General features: G+C 41.7%; 1 protein-coding gene across 9 annotated transcripts in view; it reads right to left on the bottom strand.

The window, feature by feature from the left end:
- Positions 1-22863, bottom strand: part of LOC120942938 (protein prune homolog 2) — a 159259-nt gene that overhangs the window by 44710 nt on the left and 91686 nt on the right. For 3 of the 9 annotated variants that reach the window (XM_040355920.1, XM_040355955.1, XM_040355946.1), the window contains exons 8-10: positions 15047-15145; positions 2949-2984; positions 212-244 (exon numbers count right to left, since the gene is read on the bottom strand). In XM_040355920.1, coding sequence (XP_040211854.1) covers positions 212-244; positions 2949-2984; positions 15047-15145 — 168 coding nt within the window. The remainder of the gene's footprint in view (positions 1-211; positions 245-2948; positions 2985-15046; positions 15146-22863) is intronic. The other 6 variants (XM_040355910.1, XM_040355938.1, XM_040355981.1 and 3 more) reach the window with 3 other exon arrangements.

Below are 22863 nucleotides of genomic sequence, written 5' to 3'. Positions count from 1 at the left end.
TAGAGGCAACATTAGGTGGGAATGTAATGATGGTAAGCATTTTGTAAAACACCAATGAAGAGCTTATTTGTAGAAACATATGCAGAATAAAAATATAAGAAACAGTTGATTTGTTGTAATATGCAGCATCACTATTTCTTTTGCACTGGTTTTCATAAAAATACATTTACCGGACAACATTTATATACATTGGCAGAAGACATTTTCTTACTTGGCTTCACTTTCTTTCAATTCTTCATCCAGCCTGTGTTAGTAATCATTCATTGATGCAATAAAAACGAAAAGGGAAAGAAGCAAGCATAACATAAGAAAAAAAGGCCAAGCAAAGCAAAGCAAAGGCAGCATTGAGTGTATACACTGCTGTTTTAAAGATTCCTGGAATATTTTTAGATTTGCATTATACTCTAAATTTAAAGGCTATACTCAGAAAAGTGTGACACCTAATAAAATGTGTTTGCTGTCTTCTGTCCTCCACTCTCCTTTTCCATCTGGGTTTTGGGTCCTTCTGAAGATCTCTTTGTGCTACACAGGCTCAGGACAGATGTGATGGAAATGAACAAAGGACATAATGTAGACAGAAATAAAGAGGAAGACTCTCATGTCAAGGTATGCACTGAAAGACTGATGTGATGTGTGCACAAGTATGAAACGATGTGTATAAACCTAGTTTCTGTCTTCTGCACTACAGCACACAGGCAAGAGACTAGCCATTACTTTTATAGGATTAATTTTAGAACAACCATTAAATTAAGCAAGATTTTGTCAGCTTTTCCCATTTTTTGATACTGGTTTTATTAAGGATTTCTAATGCCGCGTACACACGATCAGTGTTTAGAAATAGAACATGTTTTTTTTTTTCCGATGGAAAAAAAAAACGATAGGAAGCATTGAAATTCATTTTTCTCGGCTCGTCGTGGTGTTTTATGTCACCGCGTTTTGGACGGTCGGAATTCGGTCTGACAGTGTGCATGCAAGAGAGCTTGAACAGAATTCAGACCAAAAATTACATCGGATTTTAGGCCATCGGAAAATCCGATCGTGTGTACGGGGCATACGAGTATTAAGCATCAAAAGGGAGAAATACAAAAATGAATAAAAAACAGGAAAACATAACTAAATTAAAATCCCCCTCCTGGTCAAGAGTTGCAATATATGGCAACATTTCAGAGGAGGAACTGGGTAAAATGTATAAATCAGAACTCATTATAATATGATTCTCATGTGATAATAATGCAGTGATGTAAAAAAAAAGTAAAATACTGAATAAACAAATATCGTGTTTTTAGAAATAGGAGAAAGAGATAGAATAAAGAAAAAATCCATATCCTGTTAATCTTGTATTTTACAAATAGCCCCCCTAGATGTTATAATAAAGAAGCTTTTCTAACCACTGAAACCTAGAAATTGTCCTACTGCTGGCTCTACCAAGGGAATAATATTAACTGCATAGAGAAGGTCAACAAAATTGAATGCACTTCACAGTGAGTCTTTGCATAAGGACAATTATTGGGCTCACCATAACTCTATGGTAATGGTGATCATCAGATATAGTAACCCTTTATTTATGTCAAGCCCTATTAATTAGCACACAGCACTATTATCAGCAGCTCAGTAGGCTGACCTTGTTCTTGATAGTTGTGAGAAGCATGTCTGACAATATCACCCCTATTACACTTACCTAGATTTAATTATCTTCTGCTTGTAAGTGTCGTGAAACTAATAATAAATGTTCACCTCTTAATATATAGTTGCTCTTTAAAGAATCTGAACTCAAATGCCATGTCCCTGGTTATACTTGTAGACCCCTTAAGCTAATCTTTTCCCAATCACTGGCTTTCCATGCCTTTTTCAGCACTGTGTCTCTGTGTGGAAGCAGCCATCTAGGTAGAGAAAAGGCTTTTCTTCCTCATGTCAGAACCTCCAGCAAAGAGAACAGTGAGCTGAATGGGAGTGGCATCTCCAAATATCCAGAGACTAGCAGTCAGAGGCAGCAGATCTTATATTGTAGATATACAGTGATGAGGCTGTAGATCCAAGGGTTCCCATGCACCCTCACATAACAGGAAGTGTCCTACTATTTTGTAGATGGAATAAAAAAAAAAAGGAAGGGTGGACTTTTCCAAGTATTACTTAGGCACACTTAACATTTCCAAATCTCCCTTATAACATAAAAAAGAAACAAAGCTAGTATGGAAGAAATCACGTTTTTTAGAATGCAAGCAGCCTTACCCATCTTTATTATGGCACTTTATGTAATATCTAAGTTTTGTACCTCCAAACGTGAAATGTGCAATTGCCTGGGCAGAGGTGTTCCCTTACAGAATCTGAACCAAATAGCATCAAAGTATGACTGCATTATGATGTAATCATCCTGTCTCCATTGAAAACCTGCATGAATTGAGAGTACTTCTAAGAAACTCGTTCTCAGCATAGAAAACTGTTTGGGACCTCCTACATTTTTTCCAACACGGGTGCTGTGGGCTACAGTACATAATGGTACAGCTGGCAAACTATGACCTACTATGTGTTGGATGCTTTAAATGTCACATAAATGTTTTCCTTAAGTAAATATTATCTACCTTATAGTGTCTTTATACCTACTTATTCATTGGAGTGGCTGGATTAAGCTTATCAGCCTTTGGCTGAAACAAGCAAAAGATACAAGCAAAAAAAAAAGGAAATGGGAAATCATGCTTACAGCATAGAAAACATCTTTAAATTGCCCAAAAATCAAATATTGCAGGTTTGGGGAACTTTGTTTTCATTGTGTTAAATTCAAATCAGTTATGTTTTAAAAAAGATGATCTTAGATAAAGAGCTTACAGTGTAAGTAGCTTTTATGGAAAGTCATGCAGGCATACATCAAAGAATGAAAGCAAAAAGGGAATATAGTTAGCATTCTTAGCCAGTTAGTATTAACTAAGCTGTAAAGGCTACTTGTAGTTTACCTTACATTCCTTGGAAAACACCTTGATTCTTCATACCTTCCAAAAGAAAAGTGATTGAGTGTGGAGTATGAGTGAAATGTTTTAGGGCAATGGAAACAACCCACCCAGAAATCCAAAGCTTGTTTGAATAGGCTCTGCAAAAACTGGTTTTACATCTTTAGGTATTAAATATCTACCAATAATCTTTATGATCTGTATCATGCACTCAGTAAAACAAGATGTCCAGAGATATTAATCACATAAAGTTGCAGGTTTAGTAGGCAGCCAGTTTTTAGATGATCAGTACTGTATGAAAAGGATATTATCAAAGCTGAACATTTCATGCCCCTTGTGAGGAGATTGCCTATGTACAACAAACTTCTATGGGTTATCATGTGTGCAACTTTACAGGATACTATCAGACATGAAAATGTACATACTTCTGACACAAGGGTTCGTTGTCATGTATGCATTTTGGGGGTAATCCACAAAGATCCGGCGCAACTTAATTTTTTCCATTAAAGTTATACTGCCTTAAAATTGCCCGATCCACAAAGCACTTACCTAGAAATTTTGGGCTGTGTAACTTAAATTCCGCCGGCGCAAGGCGTTCCTTTTTTCATGGGGGCTATTCCCATTTAAATTAGGCGCGCTCCCGCGCCGGCCGTACTGCGCATGCTCGTGACGTCATTTTCCCGACGTGCAGAGCGCGAAATTACGTTACGCCGAGCTTTGTGGATTGCGACGGGTCAATAAAGTTGCGTCGGGAAAAAAAAAAGATACGGTGCGGAAAAAAAAATTTTAAATTAAAAAAAAATCGTGTCGCTGGACAGAAAGGTCTGTTTTTACAAGGTGTAAACAGTTTACACTTTGTAAAAGCAGTCCTAATTTTGCGTTTGCAAACTAAAACTTACGGAGAGAAAACGAAGCTGAAAAGCTTCGTGGATCTCCGTAAGTGCTAATTTGCATACCCGAGGCGGCATTTCGACACAAAATGCCCCCAGTGGCGGATGCGGTACTGCATCCTAAGATCCGGCAGTGTAAGTCCCTTACACATGTCGGATCTTCTGCCTAACTATGGAAAACTGATTCTGTGGATCAGTTCCATAGTTAGAAACAGGGATACGACGGAGTAACAGCAGTTACGCCGTCGTATCCCTTTTGTGGATCTGGCCCTTTATGTCTAGGGATAGGACTATTGATAGTCAAGACTCAGTAATAGTGGAACAATTAAAGATGGGGAGATTTATGAATTCTGCTGACCAGTGACCAACAAGGCAATCCTAAACAGGAGCAGCAAGACAGATTATGAAACAGTTTTATTATTATTATACAGGATTTATATAGAGCCAACAGTTTGCGCAGCGCTTTAAAACTATAACAACTGTCTCAGTTGGATCCCAGGATTGAAGGTGATGGGGTACAAAACACTTGCTAAACTTCTTTGGGACAAGAAATGCCAAGACTGTCAGTCTGATCTGGAATAAATGTGTGTCTAATTTTGTCATTAGTTTGCTTGATAATGCCCTTTATGTCATTTTAATGATCATGAGGACAACATAAAAATCTAATAGAAATAACATTATGAATAACATTAACTACAGACAAGAATTGTACACTCTATCACATGCCCCATCATACTGAGACCACCACAAAAATGCATGTCATACCGCTGCTTTAACTAATTGTTGTATTTTAATTTTAGTAAATGTGTCTGGCCACTACCACAGTGCCAAAGTTTTATCCAGCTCTGCCATTATAACAGTGGGGAGAGCTGTTCCTTAGTTTTGCAGGAAGCTGCTACAGATATCAATAAAGACTCAAACTTATCATACACTTTGGTTTGATGGTACAACTTTCTTTAACCACTTTGCCCCCTTCTTGACCAGGCCATTTTTTGCGATACGGCACTGCGTCGCTTTAACTGACAATTGCGCGGTCTTGTGAAGCTGTGCCCAAACAAAATTGATGTCCTTTTTTTCCCCCACAAATAGAGCTTTCTTTTGGTAGTATTTGATCACCTCTGCGGTGTTTATGTTTTGCACTATAAACAAAAAAAGAGCGTAAATTTAGATTAAAAAAAAAAACACAATATTTTGTAGTTTTTGCTATAATAAATATCCCCAAATTTAAAAAAATTATAATATTTTTTCATCAGTTTAGGCCAATATGTATTCGTCTACATATTTTTGTAAACAAAATTGCAATAAGCATATATTGATTGGTTTGTGTAAAAGTTATAGTGTCTACAATATAGGGGATATATTTATGTCATTTTTATTATTATTATTTTTTTTACTACTAATGTCGGTGATCTGCGATTTTTATCAGAACTGCAACATTGCAGCAGACAGATCGGACACTATTGGTAATATTTTCGGACCATTGACATTTATACAGCAATCAGAGCTAAAAATAGCCATTGATTACTGTAAAATGTCACTGGAAGGGGTTAACACTAGGGGGCGATTAAAGGGTTAACTGTGTTCCCTAGGTGTGTTCTAACTGTAGGGGGGATGGGACTGACTAGGGCAGGAGAGAGATCAGTGTTCATACGTAGTCTCCTCTCCCCTTAGAAAACTTAGATTTGTGTGTTTACACACACAGATCCTGGGTTCTCGCTCTGTCACGAGCGATCGCGGGTGCCCAGCGGTCATCACGCGTGCCTGCTGTGATTTCTTAAAGGAGCAACATACAGCCATGGCAATTTGCCCAGCCATGCCAACCTGCCACAGAATAATTGCGGTGGCTGGTCGGCTAGTGGTTAACCTCTTCAGCTCCGGGAGGTTTTACCCACTTCCTGACCAGGCCCTTTTTAGCAATACGGCACTGCATCACTTTAACTGACAATCTGACACTGAGAGACACTTTTTGGGGACCAGTGACACCAATACAGGGATCAGTGCTATAAAAATGCACTGATTACTGTATAAATGTTACTGGCAAGTAAGGGGTTAACACCAGGGGCGATTAAAGGGTTAAATGTCCCCTAGGGAGGTGCTTACTAACTGTGTGGGGCAGTGTCACACTGAAGGAAAAGAGAGATTTGTGATTCAGCTTATTGCAATCACAGCGGGAGCACCACGCCACCTGCGCGTGTGCATCTCCTAAACCACGTGCATGAAATCATGTACAGGTACATGATTTTGCGCACCCGGGCAGCCCTGCAACAGTAAATGTACGTGGGGCAGTCCGGAAGCGGTTAAAGCGGAGCTCCAGTCACCATAATCTTTTTTTCCAAACGCACTCTTGTGATTGGCACAGACTGTACATTAGTATTTGGATACTGTTGCAAATGTAATTAAGTGTGGTTTTTTTTTCTGTAAAAAATTACCTGATCTTAGAAGCAAGCAGGGGCCAACATGGCTCTGGGCATTTGAAGCCCACTCATGTTTTTTTCAGGGATTAGCTACCCAGCATGCACCTCACAATCTCGCGTCTGCGCAGTAATGACACTGCGACGCACAGTTTGTAGATTGCAGTGTCAGCAAAATTTCCTTCCCTGTTGTTATGGCAATATGTCAATTAAAAGATAATCAGGCAATTCCCTTGGACTCCTGGGATCAATGACACCGATATCCCAGGAGTCCAAAGGGAATTGCCTGATGATGAGATAGGCGGCCAAGACCAGAAGTGCCACCAACACATTTAAAATAAAGGTATTTAGACATAATAAGATTTTTTTTTTTTAATAGCCATTTAAGCCCTGTACACACGATCGGTCCATCTGATGAGAACGGTCTGATGGATTTTTCCATTGGTTAACCGATGAACTGAGTAAAAAAGCGATCGTGTCAGAACACGGACACGTAAACCACGTACGACGGCACTATAAAGGGGAAGGTCAAATCCAATGGCGCCACCCTTGGGGATGCTTTAGCTGATTTTGTGTTAGTAAAAGACGATTCGCGCTTTTCTGTCTGTTACAGCGTGATTAATGTGCCATCTCCATAACGAACGCTAGTTTTACCAGTTTTACCCCTAATTTAGTCTGAGCATGCGTGGATTTTTAACCAATGGTTGTGTCTACTAACGATCGTTTTTTTTTCTTATCGGTTAGTAATCTATCAGTTAAATTTAAATAAAGTTGTCTTTTTTTTAACCGATGGATAAATAACCGATGGCGCCCACACACGATCGGTTCGGACCGATGAAAACGGTCCATCAGACCGTTCTCATCGGTTTAACCGATCGTGTGTACGCGGCCTTAGAACTGCACTGCGGGTGGGCATGTGGATGAAAGCAACTTGCAAAAATGAGTGGAATTCCGCTTTAAATCTACCATTGAATTGTAAAGATAGGTCCTTAATCTGTTTTGGTAGATCTATTGTAGAGCGCACAGAAACTGTAGAATTGGATTGTAATGTATATGGCCATCTTAAATTTCAGAACGGTCCATCAGGTGGTTGCAGCTAAAGCTGGCCATTAACTAGCAGATTTTCAAGAAAACATTTGTATGAACATTTGTATGAACAAGGTACTTTTGATGACTTGATGAATGATGTCCGTACTTCAAAATGTTGTTTTCTTTTTCCCAGGTTCACACTGGGCTGCGGGAGTGAAGCCGTGCGAGTTCAGCTGAACTCGCACGATTTCACTCCCGCTGGCACTCCCGATTTCGGCAGCGATTTAAGAGACATCTGTGCAGGTTTCTGCACAGATGTCAATGTAAATCGCGGCACGAAATCGCAAAAAGTAGTACAGGAAATACTTTTTGAAATCGGTGCAGTACCGCAGATGCGGCGTCGCACCGATTAGGACGGTGCCATTGCTGACAATTGCCGGCAAATGCCGCCGATTTGAGATGCGATTTGACATGTGAAATCACATCTCAAATCGTACCAAATCGTACCAGTGTGAACCTGCTTTGAATTTTGAAATGAATGGACTGTCCTGAACGAAAACCACGTTCATTGTTAGAAATTTTTTGGATCGAGAAAAATTTGTAATTCTGCTCCTACAAATTTTCCCATCACTGTTGTTAAAAATAAACATGCTTAAAAGGAAAAATGTTGAACAAAATTCTACTAGTGTATGGCCAGCTTAACTAAAAGGAACTTTCCAAGAGATCGCTAAGAACAGATAACTAAAGCATTCATTACATAATACAGTGAAAGATAAGAAAATGTTAGTTTATTACACTGAGGCTCATATCCCAAGATTACAGTTGGTTTTAGGTTATAGGTTTGGAACATGTAAGCTCAGCTTGATCACTTAAGCCTGGTACACACCAGTCAGCACTCGCAGCCATCAGCTGCCAGTGCTGATGGCATACCGGTTTTCCAGCATACTTGTTCATCAAGAAACTTGGTGGCAGAGCTTTTTGCTGAGGAAAACGGTCGTGTGTATGTTTTTCGTCGAGAAAATTGTCGTGGATCTCGACAAGAAAAAAAGAGAACAAGTTTTCTTCGGGAGTCTCAATTTCCTCGTCGTGTTTCTCGTCGGGCTGGTTTACGACGAGAAACACGTTCGTGTGTATGCTCAGAAACCTGCGCATGCTCAGAATAAAGTATGAGACGGGAGCGCACCTTCGGTAAAAGTAGCATTCGTAATGGAGATAGCACATTCGTCACGCCGTAACAGACTGAAAAGCGTGAATTGTATCTCACCAAACTTTTACTTAACACGCAGTAACATGAGATTAGTAAAAGCAGCCCCAAGGGTGGCACCAGTGGAATCAAACTTCCTCTTTATAGTGCCGTTGTACGTGATTTGAGAACGATGAGATTTTGTCTTGATAGTGTGTACGCAAAGAAAGCTTGACAAGATTCTCGACAAGCCTGACAAGGAACTCATTGAGGAAAACGATGTTTCTTTTACGACGAGTTTCTCGGTCGTGTGTACGAGGCCTAAGACTGACTTCTGTTGGACAGGGAGTCGTACACGTGGGCCGAAAATCGCCTGACTGTTTTCAGCAGATTTTTGGCCCATGTGTACCCGGAATTACAGGGTTTTTCTACTTGCCTTGTACATTAGATTCTAAGGTGATGGCTGTGTTGAATTTGTCTCACCCCAATTACACCAACAAGGGCTAATCAGCAAGCACTCCGTGTCAAATGAGCAGGTCTCTGAGGAAGTCTGAAAATTATCAGTAATCCAAAGGAGCAAACACAAAAATGTAAAACTCCCTTAAAACAGAATGCACATGGGGAGGCTAGGCCTACTTATTTTGGTTATCTTTCTCTTATTAAAACCTTTTAATGATGATTACTATTATTGCATGTTTCTGATTTTGAATAAAATATCATAGCAATTTTGGATGTTACAGCGTGGACATTCCTTCTGTTGAAAATGAATACACAAGAGGACACAAAGTTCTGCGAACACCATTGTGTATTTTCAAAAAAATGGTAACGTATAGAAAACCAGTTTGAATGACTCGACGACTAAATTACCAGGTTTTTACAAGGAATTCCACAAACGTTTATTAGTGCCTGAGAACCTGCTTTACCACTGTTGTTTAATTATGTGTTCAATGGCATTTAAGAAAGTATTTTTGTCTTTTTAGGAGACAAAGGTTTTCTATACAATTGTAAAGAATAATAAAAGAACATTCTATCATATGATAACTCATCCTATTGAATCTTGTTGTTCAGAATAGCCTAAGGCTAAAAGTCTGTAATGAGAAACAGGTCATTTCGTATATGCACCTGCAGCTGTGCTGAGGTGGGCTGTGAAAATGAAATCTGACTCACTGTGACCTAATAAATGTCATTTCTTTGTGTTTCCTGAATCTAGTCATTCACTGCGGGTATTCACTAATAGAGTGCGGAAATAGCTAGGAGCTATTTTAGGTGATTCAGATTACATACCATTGTAAAAATTCACACAACGTAATTATACCTACTTTGTGTAGCTAACTAAAGTAACATTTTATTTAAAACAAACCTATCATGCACACACAGTGGAGGCATTCATTTCTGTGACTGGCATTTTCGTAATATTAGTAACCAATACTACATGTCTTAGTGAGGTTAAAATGTACGTTGCGAAGTAATACCTGCATTCAAACTGGCCACATACCATAACCCAAATGGAATTACAGAAGAATAAAAGCCATACAGTAAAACCATTTGATGCAAATAGATACAGATGCTTTAAAACATACGTATATATAGCATACAGCATTCTTAGGTTGGACAAGGTGGGTCTCGTCCAATCAGAGTATGCTTAGCATCAGGGATGGACTGGCCATTGGGACTACAGGGAGTTTCCCGGTGGGCCGATGGCTCAGTGGGCCGGCTTCAGTGACAGCAGTCCGCAGCCCCCCTTCGCTCCTCTGTCTCTCCCTTCCTGCAGCGCTCACCTCCTCTACCTCCCCGCAGTGCTCACCTGGGGGGAACAAAGAAGCAGGGGAGGACCAGAGGAGCAGGGGGGACGACAGAGGAGCATGGGGGAGGGGACAGACAGCTGACTCAACAGCTATGGCCTGGGAGTTTCTCACTTCTGCCTAAACTTGTCCCATAAGCGGGGGCACCGAACTGATTCTTTGCCCTGGGTAAAATAATGTCTAGCTTCCCCACTGGTACTGCCTATAAGAGTACCAGTACCAGCCATTCTACTCTAATAAATTAGAACGGCTAGTGGCTAGTGAAGGGGGAGAGGGGGCTTGGGTGGCCGGGGGGGAGGGGGGGGAGGCGGGTGCGGGAGTTGTCCGGCCGCCATGGGAGAGACCTGTCAAAGTGGGCCAGTCTGGATGAAGTCCAGGGCCAAATTTTTGTCCCAGTCCAGCCCTGCTTAGCATTCATAAAGAAAATGCTCTGCATTCTCTGAATGGCACCAGTACTGAGCAGCTGACCTCCTGTGTTCAGCATGCGGTAAGGCAGGTGCTCAAATGGGAACCTGGACTAGTGCTGTCAATGATTTCCAGCTTCCAGGGGCATCAGCCAGGTATGGTATATACATAATTACATCAATCCAAGCTTTTCGTAGTTTTGGAAAGAGTAGTGAAGAGATAAAACCATTGTCAGTTTATTTTATTTTTTATTTTTTATTTTGTTCTCAAAAACCCAACTGGAATTGCGAGGAACTCTACTAAGTGAAGGGACAGAACGAGTGTCCATTTGTCACTTCCTGTTGTGGTAACAAATGTAAATTATTGGTTTCCCATCATTTACTGTCTTGGTGACAATGGTAACCAGGAAAAATAGATAGATCGAATCTCCTCTGCAGGCCACAGACAGCTCTAAAACTTAAGAGGAGCTCAAAGTCCACTCTAATCTATTCAATAAAAAATTAATTATTTTTGTTTTATACACTTTAAACATTACATACTGTTTTAAAAATATTATTGAACCACCTTAAGACCTCCTACAGTATTTTCACTGTGGGAGGGCAGCACAGGCAGGCTCAGCAATGTATAAATATGTTGCTTCACACATCCACCCTTGCGCGCCCCCTGGGGCACATAGCGCACCATTCCCGTTACTGCTGTGTCCACCAAATACAATGGATTATGGTGCCCAGTATGCGATCACTTTATCACAATGTGTACACTACTGTTATGAATTAGTTTCATTCTTAACAGCTGTGCTTTCTGTAGAGGTGTTGTGATTAGCTCACAGCATCCTATACCATGTGATTAGCTGTAGCCAATCACAGCATGTCAACAAAAAGCAAGCTGTCATGAATGGCAGTTTAAACGATTGCTGTTAAAGTTCATCACTGTAATGCCGCGTACACACGATCGGTTCGTCTGATGAAAACGGTCTGATGGACCGTTTTCATCAGACGAACCGATCGTGTGTGGGCCCCATCGGTTTTTTATCCATCGGTGAAAAAACTAGGAACTTGTTTTAAAATGATCTGATTGTTAAAAAAACGATAGAAAAAAACGATCGTCTGTGGGCACGTCCATCGGTTAAAAATCCATGCATGCTCAGAATCAAGTCGACGCATGCTTGGAAGCATTTAACTTCATTTTTCTCAGCACGTCGTGTTTTACGTCACCGCGTTCTGACACGCTTGGTTTTTTAACTGATGGAGTGTAGGCAAGACTGATGAAAATCAGCTTCATCGGATATCTGATGAAAAAATCCATCAGACTGTTTTCATCGGATGAACCGATCGTGTGTACAGGGCATAACAGTAATTACCGTGTAAATTAAAAAAAAATCCCTGATCACCCCCCACACACACACTATGGTAACACTGAACTATTCTGATAAAAAGTATGTAAAAAAAAGTAAAAACAAGCTAAAAAATAATAACCGTTTAAAAAATGTAATATAAAATAATAATAAAAAAAAGGTTACATACTACCGCCAGTCAGTATCGCTGATAACCACCACGCCAATCATATGATGGTGCTACATTGCACTGGTGACAGTATGTGAAAAATGTTTTTATTTAATTTCTTAATTTTCCAAATTGTCCAATATTTTCCAATATTGTGACAAAAAATTACAACTTCAAAAAACTCACAATGCCTCTTGTGTATTGTGTAATACCTTGAACTGTCTACTTTCGAAAAAGGGATCTTTTGGGGGTATTTGTACTGTCCTGCCATTTTAAGGGCCCCAAAAATGAGATAGGCCATCAGGTACATCAGAATTGATCAATTCTCAAATACAGTGGGCTAGATTCAGGTACCTGTTACAAAATGTCAATCACGTCAGGTCATCATAGATTTACATAAAACACACCCCCCCTTCCACATTTGAATTACGCGCGCTTACGCCGGCCCCATTTACGCTACGCCGCCGCAACTTTCGGAGCGTGGGCTAGATTGAGGTACCTGTTACAGCGGCGTATCTCCAGATACGCCGCCGTAATTTCAAATCTGCACTGGCGTATCGTTACGCCGATTCTCAAAGGCAGATACGCTCAAAAAATAGGCTTCCTCCGCCAACGTAACTTGAATACGGCGGCGTATAATTGTGTGCAATTCGGCGTAGAATATGCAAATTACCTAGATACGCCGATTCACAAACGTACGTACGGCCGGCGCAATTTATTTATGTCGTTTACGTTAGGCTTTTTCGGCGTAAGGTTGTTCCTGCTATTAGGAGGGGCAGCCAATGTTAAGTATGGACGTCGTTCCCGCTTCGAAATTTGAATTTTTTACAACGTTTGCGTAAGTCGTTCGCGAATAGGGCTGGACGTAATTTACGTTCACGTCGAAACCAATACGTCGTTGCGGCGTACTTGGGAGCAATGCACACTGGGATATGTACACGGACGGCGTATGCGTACAAAACGTCAATCACGTCAGGTCATCATAGATTTACATAAAACACACCCAATTCCACATTTGAATTACACGCGCTTACGCCGGCCCCATTTATGCTACGCCGCCGCAACTTACGGAGAAAGTGCTTTGTGAATACTGCACTTGCTCCTGTAAGTTACGGCGGCGTAGCGTAAATAAGATACGCTGCGCCGCCGTAAGAACAAGCGCAGGTACCTGAATCTAGCCCCAAGTGCTTTGTGAATACTGCAATTGCTCCTGTAAGTTACGGTGGCGTAGCGTAAATGCGCCGCCGTAAGAACAAGCGCAGGTACCTGAATCTAGCCCAGTGTATATACCATAGTTAGTAGATGCTATAACTTTAATGCAAACCAATTAAAATACACTTACTGGGATTTTTTTTCTACCAAAGATATTTGTGAAGAATTTTGCTTTTATTGGATATGTTTTGTAACAGAAAGTAGAATTTTTTTTTTTTTTTTTTTAAGAATGTTCTGTCTTTTTTTGTTTGTTTATGTAGCAAAAAATAAAAACCCAGTAGTGATCAAGTACCACCAAAAAAATATATATAAATTTAAGTTGCGTACAGTGTTGCATGGGCAGTTAAAGAAGCACAGTGCTAAATGACAAAATATGCTCTGGTCATGAAGGGGGTAATAACTTGCGGAGGTCAAGTGGTTAAACTAGTATTTCAAACCTGATCATCTATATCTGCAGTCAAATCACTTGGCATGCCTAGATAACTGCAATGGTGAATTGTGGATGGTATTAAGATTTTCACACCATTTAATGTAAAAACCGTCCACTCAAAATCACTCAGAGGATACCCCTTTTAAGTGACACTGATATTTCAAAATTGTTTTGTGATGGCTAGCACTTCAAATGCTCAGAGATGTCCGTTATTGTCCACTAAGGACATCCTATATATGGCTCTAATGTTGCAAGCAATGCCAAAATCAGATGCATCACATTTAACGATCACTCTTTATATGGGCACACTAAGTACAGATGGGTAGCATATATGGGGCTGTTGCCATACTACTAAAAATTAGACAAGTGCACACTGAAATATTTTGTTTCAGAATTTCGTTTTCGTCCGAAAAATACATTTATTTAGTTACTCCCGAAACTCGTTTTTATTTATTTTGTTTCGTTAAAATATGTATTTGTCTGAAAATCCGAATTAATTAAGGTCGAATCTGTCATTGAAGGCTTATGGTGTCTGCAGAATGTTCTAAGAAGATTCGACGAAGCAGCTAAAAGATTAGACACCGCAATCGTACATTTCCGGTCGAATGTTCTGCCTACAAGCTATAGAAGAATTCTAATGTTGTATGACACTAGTAATAATTATATTTATTAATTATCATTACTAGTCAACAAACATTCAAATTCTTCTATAGCCTATAGGCAGAGCATTTGACTGTAAATGTACGATTGCGGCGTCGTACAGTTTAGCTGTTTGTCGAATCTTCTTAGAACTTTCGACAGACACCATAAGTCTTCAATGACAGATTCAACGCTTGTATGTTTTTCGCTGCTTCATCAAATCTTCGTCGTTCATGTCGAATGGTCTACCCCAACACTGTCTCTATAATGTCGAATCTTTTCTCTCTATGTTGAATCTTTCCTCTCTATGTAGAATAATCTTGGACTAATAGAGTTAAGGTTAGGCACATTCGACCACAGGTTCGATAGACACTGTGTCAGAGTCAGGTCAAATTTTCTATCTTTATCGAACTGTTGTAGCATTTTTTATGTCGGATCTTTCGGATTTTGGATTCTGCACATTCGTATTCGCTTGTTAAAACGATAAGGAAATAATACCCGAAATTCGGACGGAAATGCATTCGGACAAAAACGAATGCACATGTCTACTAAACATCCAACCTCTCTTTCCAGAAACACTGTCTGTTATAAGTTATCTTACTTGATAATACTTTCCGGAATCTGTACATAGTCCATTGGAATAAGTTCTCGTAGCTCAGCTAAACTGGACACATATTTTATCTTGCTGCTGAACTTGGAACTGAAAAAAAAAAAGACAGATTAATAAGGTTAATATTATATGAGTTATGAGAAGTATGAAAAGTTGTTGCCTTTCCTAAATCACAATCCATAGTACTCATTGATAAACCCCTTTAAAAAAAAAAAATGCATATGCCAGAGGTGCCCAACCTTTTGAAGAGCAAGGGCCACTTAAGCATATTGGTAACTGGTCGCGGGCCCCAATGAGCGGAGAGGGTGGATGACAGGTCCGTGTCCGCTCTGCATATGAAGAGCAGACACGGACACAGCACACTCTACTTTATGGACCCTCCAATCTGATCCGCCCAGATGGAAGGGGACGGATCCCCTTCTGTTTTTGTTTAGCGGATTGAATTGGAGGTAGGCAGGTGTAAACGGACACAAGTTTGTTTACATCTGCCGCTCCATAGAGGTGAAGGTGGGGTCTGATTGGGTCAGACTGATCATGTGAAATGGGTCTAAGGCTGCTTTCACACTGATGCGCTGTGGTTTACCTGCACCCGGGTGCAGCACAGTGCGCCTATTGTATTCCTGAGGGTTAGCTGCACTTTGCCGTAGACTTCTATTATATCCTGCAGGCGCGGTGCACTTTCTGAAAATGCACCAAACCCACAGGTAATAACAGAAGTCTATGGCTCAGAGCAAGTAACCCGCAGGTGAACTGCACTGCGAAGCAGCCCAGGAACCACTGCAGAAGACATATACCCATATATACACTGTGATTCCAGAAATAAACGTACCTTTACTAGCAGTATTCCATTCAGGTAACGCTGGCTGTTGCTGTCCCAGACAGGGTGCATTTGGTATCACTACTGCTGGCTTCATTCACAACACTGATGCTCTGGAATGTAGGGTCGGCAACCCGCGATATGGGCTTGCCAACCTGATATCCCAGAGCGGGAGGTCCCAGGCCACATTAGAGCAGTGTTTCCCAACTCCAGCCCTCAAGGCACACCAACAGGTCATGTTTTCAGGCATTCCATTATTTTGCACAGGTGATTTGATCAGTTTCACTGCCTTAGTAATTACCACAGCCGTTTCATCTGAGGGAAATCCTGAAAACATGACCTGTTGGTGTGCCTTGAGGACTGAAGTTGGGAAACACTGCATTAGAGGGCTCCGCGGGCCACTGGTTGGGCCAGACTGGCATATGCACTCACATAATTAGTTCAAAACAAGCACCTTGACATTTTTGGGATCTACTGCTGCTCTCCCTCACATGTTGGCCTGACCATTGCCACCCCTGGATGTCAGAACACAGCTCAGGGATGGATCAAACATGAAACCTGAAGGATCTCGCACACACGCTCCCAGATCACTTAGCTTTGCCCTACACATTATGTTGGAATTACGTCATCAGGAGCATTGATCACATTGAGAAGGGAGAGACATTTAAACCTAATACTCAGGCACAACTCATATTCAAATCTATGTAGGTGGACCAGCTCGCACCATTTAACAAAATTTTTTTTTCATAGATAGAATCAAACAAAGATCATACTAGACCTGTCAACAGTGACCATTCCCCTGATGAAGTCATTCCGATGTAACGTGTAGGGTGATATTTATATTAATGTTGTAATTTTGACACCTTTATTTGATGTTTATATTCACTTTTATTTGATTTTTATTTTGCACCATTTGCGCTAGCAGCTATCCATTGATATATTTACTGTTGTGCAATCCATATATTTTAATATTTATTCAATATGAGTTATGATACTGACTTGACAATATGCTTTCAAAAATTCAAATGGGCCTTTCCTTCCTTTATTGTTTCATTAAGACAATTCTTCTTGAAGACTAATATCAACTTGGCCCAGTTTCAAAGAAAATAAACCAAACTCAACAATGTATGGCAATGTGAAAGGATGCAAAGTTGATGATATAGTAAGCAACATGTATAATATGGCTTTAAAGTATAGCAACCAGAAATATTTCAAACATAAGTGTTAAATCACAGGGGTAGAATTAAGTACAGGGAAGGAACAGCAGCACATTGATCAGTTAATCACTCAAATCTCTCTTTCACCTTGTTCACAGACAATAGTGAACAATGCAGCTGAGTCTACTTGGATTAAAGTGATTACAGATGGTTGATATCTAGACAAATGCATATATTTTTTTACTATTGCTTTGTAACTACATTTAGTGATTTATTTATTAACACATAAGTAGAACCTACCGTATATACTCGAGTATAAGCCGAGGCACCAGAGGCGGCTCTCTAATTAGGCAAATGAGGCGGCCACCTAAGGCCGCGCACTCACAGGGGCCTCGCGGATACCTAATTTGCCTCTGCTCGATAACTGGATGGACCAACAGGCAGGCATAGGGCAGACAAAGCAGCCGAGCTGCTCCTTCAGCCTGCGACGCTCACCTGGCCGGCTGCCTATTCGTGTCAGGAGGCGGCCAGATGGCGGAAACTATCCCTGCCCTTTTGACTTTCTGTGAAGGGGAAGCTCCGATGGATGGATCCCATCCCAGCGCCTGCTGCAGCCTGGCCGACCGCCCAGAGAGAAAGTGAGTACCCGGCTGGCTGGCCACACCGCCCCCCTGTGTGCCTGGATAGGAGGAGCGGCGGGCCGGAGATAGCTGCACATGGAGGAATTGATCTTTCCACATTCCTCCTGCAGCTGCTGAATGACCGATTCTTCTACGGACGTTCATTGGCTGCAGAAAGGATATGGAAAGATCAGTTCCTCCATGTGCAGCTGTCCCTGGCCCGCCGCTCCTCCTATCCAGGCACACAGGGGGCGGATCGGGCGGCTGTGTACTCACGTTCTCTCTGAGCGGTCGGCCAGGCTGCAACAGGTGCTGGGATCCATCCACTGCTCCGGTTATACAACTTGTTTTACTGCCCCCCGTGCTTCCTGGTTCCTCCCAGTTTTCACTGCATACCCCCTCTGTTTCCTGGTTCCCTCCCCTCCAGTGTTCTCTGATCCCCCTGCTCCCTGGCTCCCCCACTGTGCTGTCCAGTACCCCCCACTACTTCCCAGCCCCCCACTGTGCTGTCCAGTCCCCCCCACTGCTCCCAGCTCCCCCCCACTGTGCTGTCCAGTCTCCCCACTGCTCCCCAGCTTCCCCTATGCTCTCCCTCCCACTATGCTGTCCAGTCCCCCCCCCCCCCCACTGCTCCCCAGCTCCCCCATGCTCTCCTCCCCACTGTGCTATACAGAAAGAAAAACAACAAACCCGTCAACAAAACACTGGACAAGATCCCAGAAGAAGCTCCATTCGTAACTCTTCAAAACTACATTATGGAACAAAATAAAAACAATAGAACAAGGTCAAACAGCAGCGGAAACACTCAATTCAATCAACAAAGCTCTACTACAGATAGCAGACATAGTAGCTCCGAAACGCAAAACGCTCATCCGGAAAAACAACTCCGGTTGGTTCAACGATGACCTCACGTTGCTGAAACAAGAACGCAGAAGAGCGGAAGCAGCCTGGAGAAGAAACTCAACAGAGGGAAACCACATAATTTACAAATTAATCACCAAGAAATATCACAAAGAAATCTTTTAAAGCAAAAAAAAATCATTGTTCTAATATCCTCGCCAAAGCCCACAACCGTCCCAGCGAACTCTTCAATTTAGTTGCTCAGACCATGAATCCAGCCTGCTTAGAGGCTCCGAATTTTGAATCACAAAATTTTTGCAACAAATTATCGGATTATTTCATTAACAAAATTGAAAATATCCGTGAAATTATTCAGCAAAAAAGAACCTCTACCCACCCCTCTTTAAACCAAAAAGGCAATATTAATACAAATATGCCACAATTGACGAAATTCACACTAAAATCAATCTCCATCGACACCACCAAAAATATCGTTGGTGCCCTGCGCTAAAGTACATCACCTAATGATATCATTCCCACTAAACTGTTGAAAGAATGTGCTGATCTTCTGGCACCGGCTATCACGCACCTCATAAACCAATCTTTTAAGGAAGGCATGGTGCCGACCTCCCTGAAACAAGGCATAATCAAACCCATCTTAAAAAAAACAGGGCTCGACCACAAAGACCCAAACGATCAGCGACCCATAACAGGTCTAAACATCTTCTCCAAGGTAATGGAGAAAGCAGTAGTGCAACAGCTACAACACCATTTAGATACCTACAAACTACTGGATCCATTTCAATCGGGTTTCCGTCCTGGTCATGGAACGGAAACAGCACTTCTCAAAATTTGGGATCACGCTCTCGAAGCTGCATATGATAGAGAATCTTCTCTCCTGGTACAGTTGGACCTGAGTGCAGCTTTTGATACAGTAGACCACAAATTGCTGCTGACCCGCCTAGCTGAAGTAGCTAGAGTGGCAGACTCGGATCTACCCTGGTTCTCCTCCTTTTTGGAAAACCGATCACAGATAGTGAAACTAGGTCCTTTCACTTCTGAAAAATGCATGGTGTCATTCGGAGTCCCTCAGGGGTCACCCTTGTCGCTCGTACTATTCAATATTTATCTCCACCCCCTCCTCGAACTCATTAGTATCCAGAATCTATTCTACCATTCCTATACGGATGACACCCAACTCTATTTCCGTATCAGCAGCAAAAAGGATCATTATTTTGGACTAGAGAAATGCCTTACTCTGATAGAGAATTGGATGACGGATAGTTATCTTAAACTCAATGGCTCAAAAACAGAACTCCTTCTGTTCTACGCCAACCGGAAAAGACTCGCTACAACAACATGAATGCCCCTGCCCATTTTGGGACAAACCATCACTCCTAGCACCAAAGTCAAAAGTCTTGGAGTCACTTTTGACTCCGACATGACAATGGATGCACACATAAGTTCAGTAGTCAGCGGATCCCACCATCTACTGTGCCTACTACGTAGACTTATTCCCTTTATCCCAAAAGAAGACATAGCAGTCGTGGTGGGAACCATAATCAACTCTAGACTCGACGATGCATACGCCCTTTACCTCGGACTCCCAAAATACCAAATTGCGCATCTACAAGTCATCCAGAATACGGCGGCACGACTTGTAACAGGAAAAAACAATGGGAATCAACCTCTCCCTCCCTTAGGTCCCTTCACTGGCTGCCCGTAAAAGATCGAATCACGTTTAAGGCACTCTGCCTGACGCATAAATGTGTACAAAACAGTGCACCCCAATATCAATGCGAAAAATTAAAATGTCATAACCCAAACCGCGTCCTCCGATCTACCAACCAAAATCTACTCCAAATACCCAAGGCCCGATACAAGTCCAAAGGAGAACGACGATTTGCAGTCCAAGGACCTCGACTATGGAACGCTTTACCAACCAGCATCCGAATGGAAGGGAATCATCAGGCCTTCAGAAAAAAAATCAAAACCCATCTATTCTGAAGGCAAAATATAGTAGGAAATGGATACCTAGCGCCTTGATGCGATTCAGTTTGCATATGTAGCGCTATCCATGCCTCACTGTGCCAATGCCTCACTGTGTCCATGCCTCACTGTGCCTCACTGTGCCTCACTGTGTCCATGCCTCACTGTGCCCATGCCTCACTGTGTCCATGACTAGACTTACGTTTAACATGGGAGTAAATAGAAGGGGTGCCTGGCTTTGAAAAATCGGTGCTCCCAGGCCGTAGGTCCCCCAGACAGCAAACTTTGCACACTTGTAGAGGAAGAGTGGGGCTATATGTGTGCCGGTCGGTACCGGGTCCCCAAAGTCCTGGAGATTAGACGCAAAAAGGTGACTTGAGTATAAGCCAAGGAGGGGCATTTTCAGCACAAAAAAATGTGCTGAAAAACTTGACTTATAATCGAGTATATACAGTAATTGCATTTTTTGTATGCCAAAAGTTCAACATTTTCAGCAGGAAGAAGTCATAGAAATTAATGTTTGTACTTCTTATGCCACGTACACGCGATCAGAATTTCAGACCAGTTTCCGCGGACATGTCCGACCGTGTGTACGGCCTAGCGGACAGGTTTCCAGCGGACAAAAGTTTCTTAGCAAGCTAAGAAACTTGTCCGCTGGAAACATGTCCGTTGGACATGTCCGATGGTTAGTACACCTAATCGGACATGTCCGCTGGTTATGACGTGTAACCAGCGTCCCGAAATCCCGCGCATGCGTCAAATTGATTAGACGCATGCGTGGAAGCATTGCACTTCCGTGTTTGAGAACGTCGGTGTCTTCTACGTCTCTGTCCACAGGGATTTTGGTCTAATGGTGTGTACACACATCAGACCAAAAGCTTCCAGGAGACATGTCCGACGAAAACGGTCCGCGGACCGTTTTCATCGGACATGTCTCCTCGTGTGTACGGGGCCTCAGACTAAAATTCTGACTGTCCAAAATGCGGTGATGTAAAACACTACGACGAGCCGAGAAAAATGAAGTTCAATGCTTCCGAGCATGCATCGACTTGATTCTGAGCATGCGTGGAGTTCCACATACACGATAGGAATTTCCTATTGTTTTTCTTTACATCGGAAAAAAATAAAACATGTTCTATTTCTAAACACTGATGGAAAAAAGTCTGATGGGGCCCATACACGATCGGAATTTCCGTTGAAAAAAGTCCATCAGACTTTTTTCATCGGAAATTCCGATTGTGTGTACACTGCATTACTCGTCTTTATTAATATCATCAGTAGTCAGACTGAAAGGAGACAGGGTGTTGGCCTGCATTTAATCCTATTTAATCACATTGCAGCATGTGTATGATCACATTCAATAGTCCTGCCCGTGGAAATAATAAAGCTTTCATCACAATTACTGTTGTTAAATTGCATTTTCATTCATAAGATATGTGTGCATAGAAATATTTCAGTCTTAGCATTACTTAGAAAAAGCCAGTATCAAAACAACACTGAGGTGCTGTTGAAAGAACGAAAATATTTCAATACAAAAATTAGGATCAACACGAAGCAAAGCTGTAATGCATGTGACTAAAATTAGATTTTCAGTGTAATGTAATTAGCAAGAAGATGGGGGAAGAAAATAGGCTTGGTAGGCTTTTTTGTTTAACCATCGCCTTCTGTCATGTTAGGTCAGTCTCCTTAGGAGGCTTATTTTCTTACAATGTGCTTTATTTATTAAGGGGTAATTGTTCACACGATCGGACATTCTGACAACAAAACCGTGGATTTTTTTCCGACGGATGTTGGCTCAAACTTGTCTTGCATACATATGGTCGCACAAATGTTGTTGGAAATTCCGATCGCCAAGAACGTACAACGGCACTGTTAAAGGGAAGTTCAATACCAGTCGTGCTAGTAGAAGTTTCGTGAGAGACGATCCGCACCTTTCAGCCTTGTGCTTTTCAGTCCGTCACATCGTGACGAATGTGCTATCTCTATTACGAAAGCTAGTTTTACCAGACCGAGCGCGTCCATTAATACTTGATTCAGAACATGCGTGGAATTTTGTGCATCGGAATTGGCTACACACGATCGGAATTTACAAGAATGGATTTTGTTGAACCAGCTCTCAAATTTTTGTTGTCGGAAACTCCGACAGCAAATGTCTGATGGGGCCTACACACGGTCGGAATTTCCCACAACAAGTTCCCATCGAACATTTGTTGTCGGAAATTCCAAGCATGTGTACGCGGCATAAGCCTATCTAATGCATTTGTTTTTTAAAAAATCCAGTTATCTGCAGGTAGAGACTGCAACTCCTGGAAATAGAGAATGGCAAGTTACACTGAAAAGGAGCATTAGAATTTACATTACAAATGCATTTTCCAATTACAGCCA

The sequence above is a fragment of the Rana temporaria genome, chromosome 1 (assembly GCF_905171775.1).
Source record: "Rana temporaria chromosome 1, aRanTem1.1, whole genome shotgun sequence".
Classification (NCBI taxonomy): Eukaryota; Metazoa; Chordata; class Amphibia; order Anura; family Ranidae; genus Rana; species Rana temporaria.
This window is presented reverse-complemented; position numbering and strand designations above follow the sequence as displayed.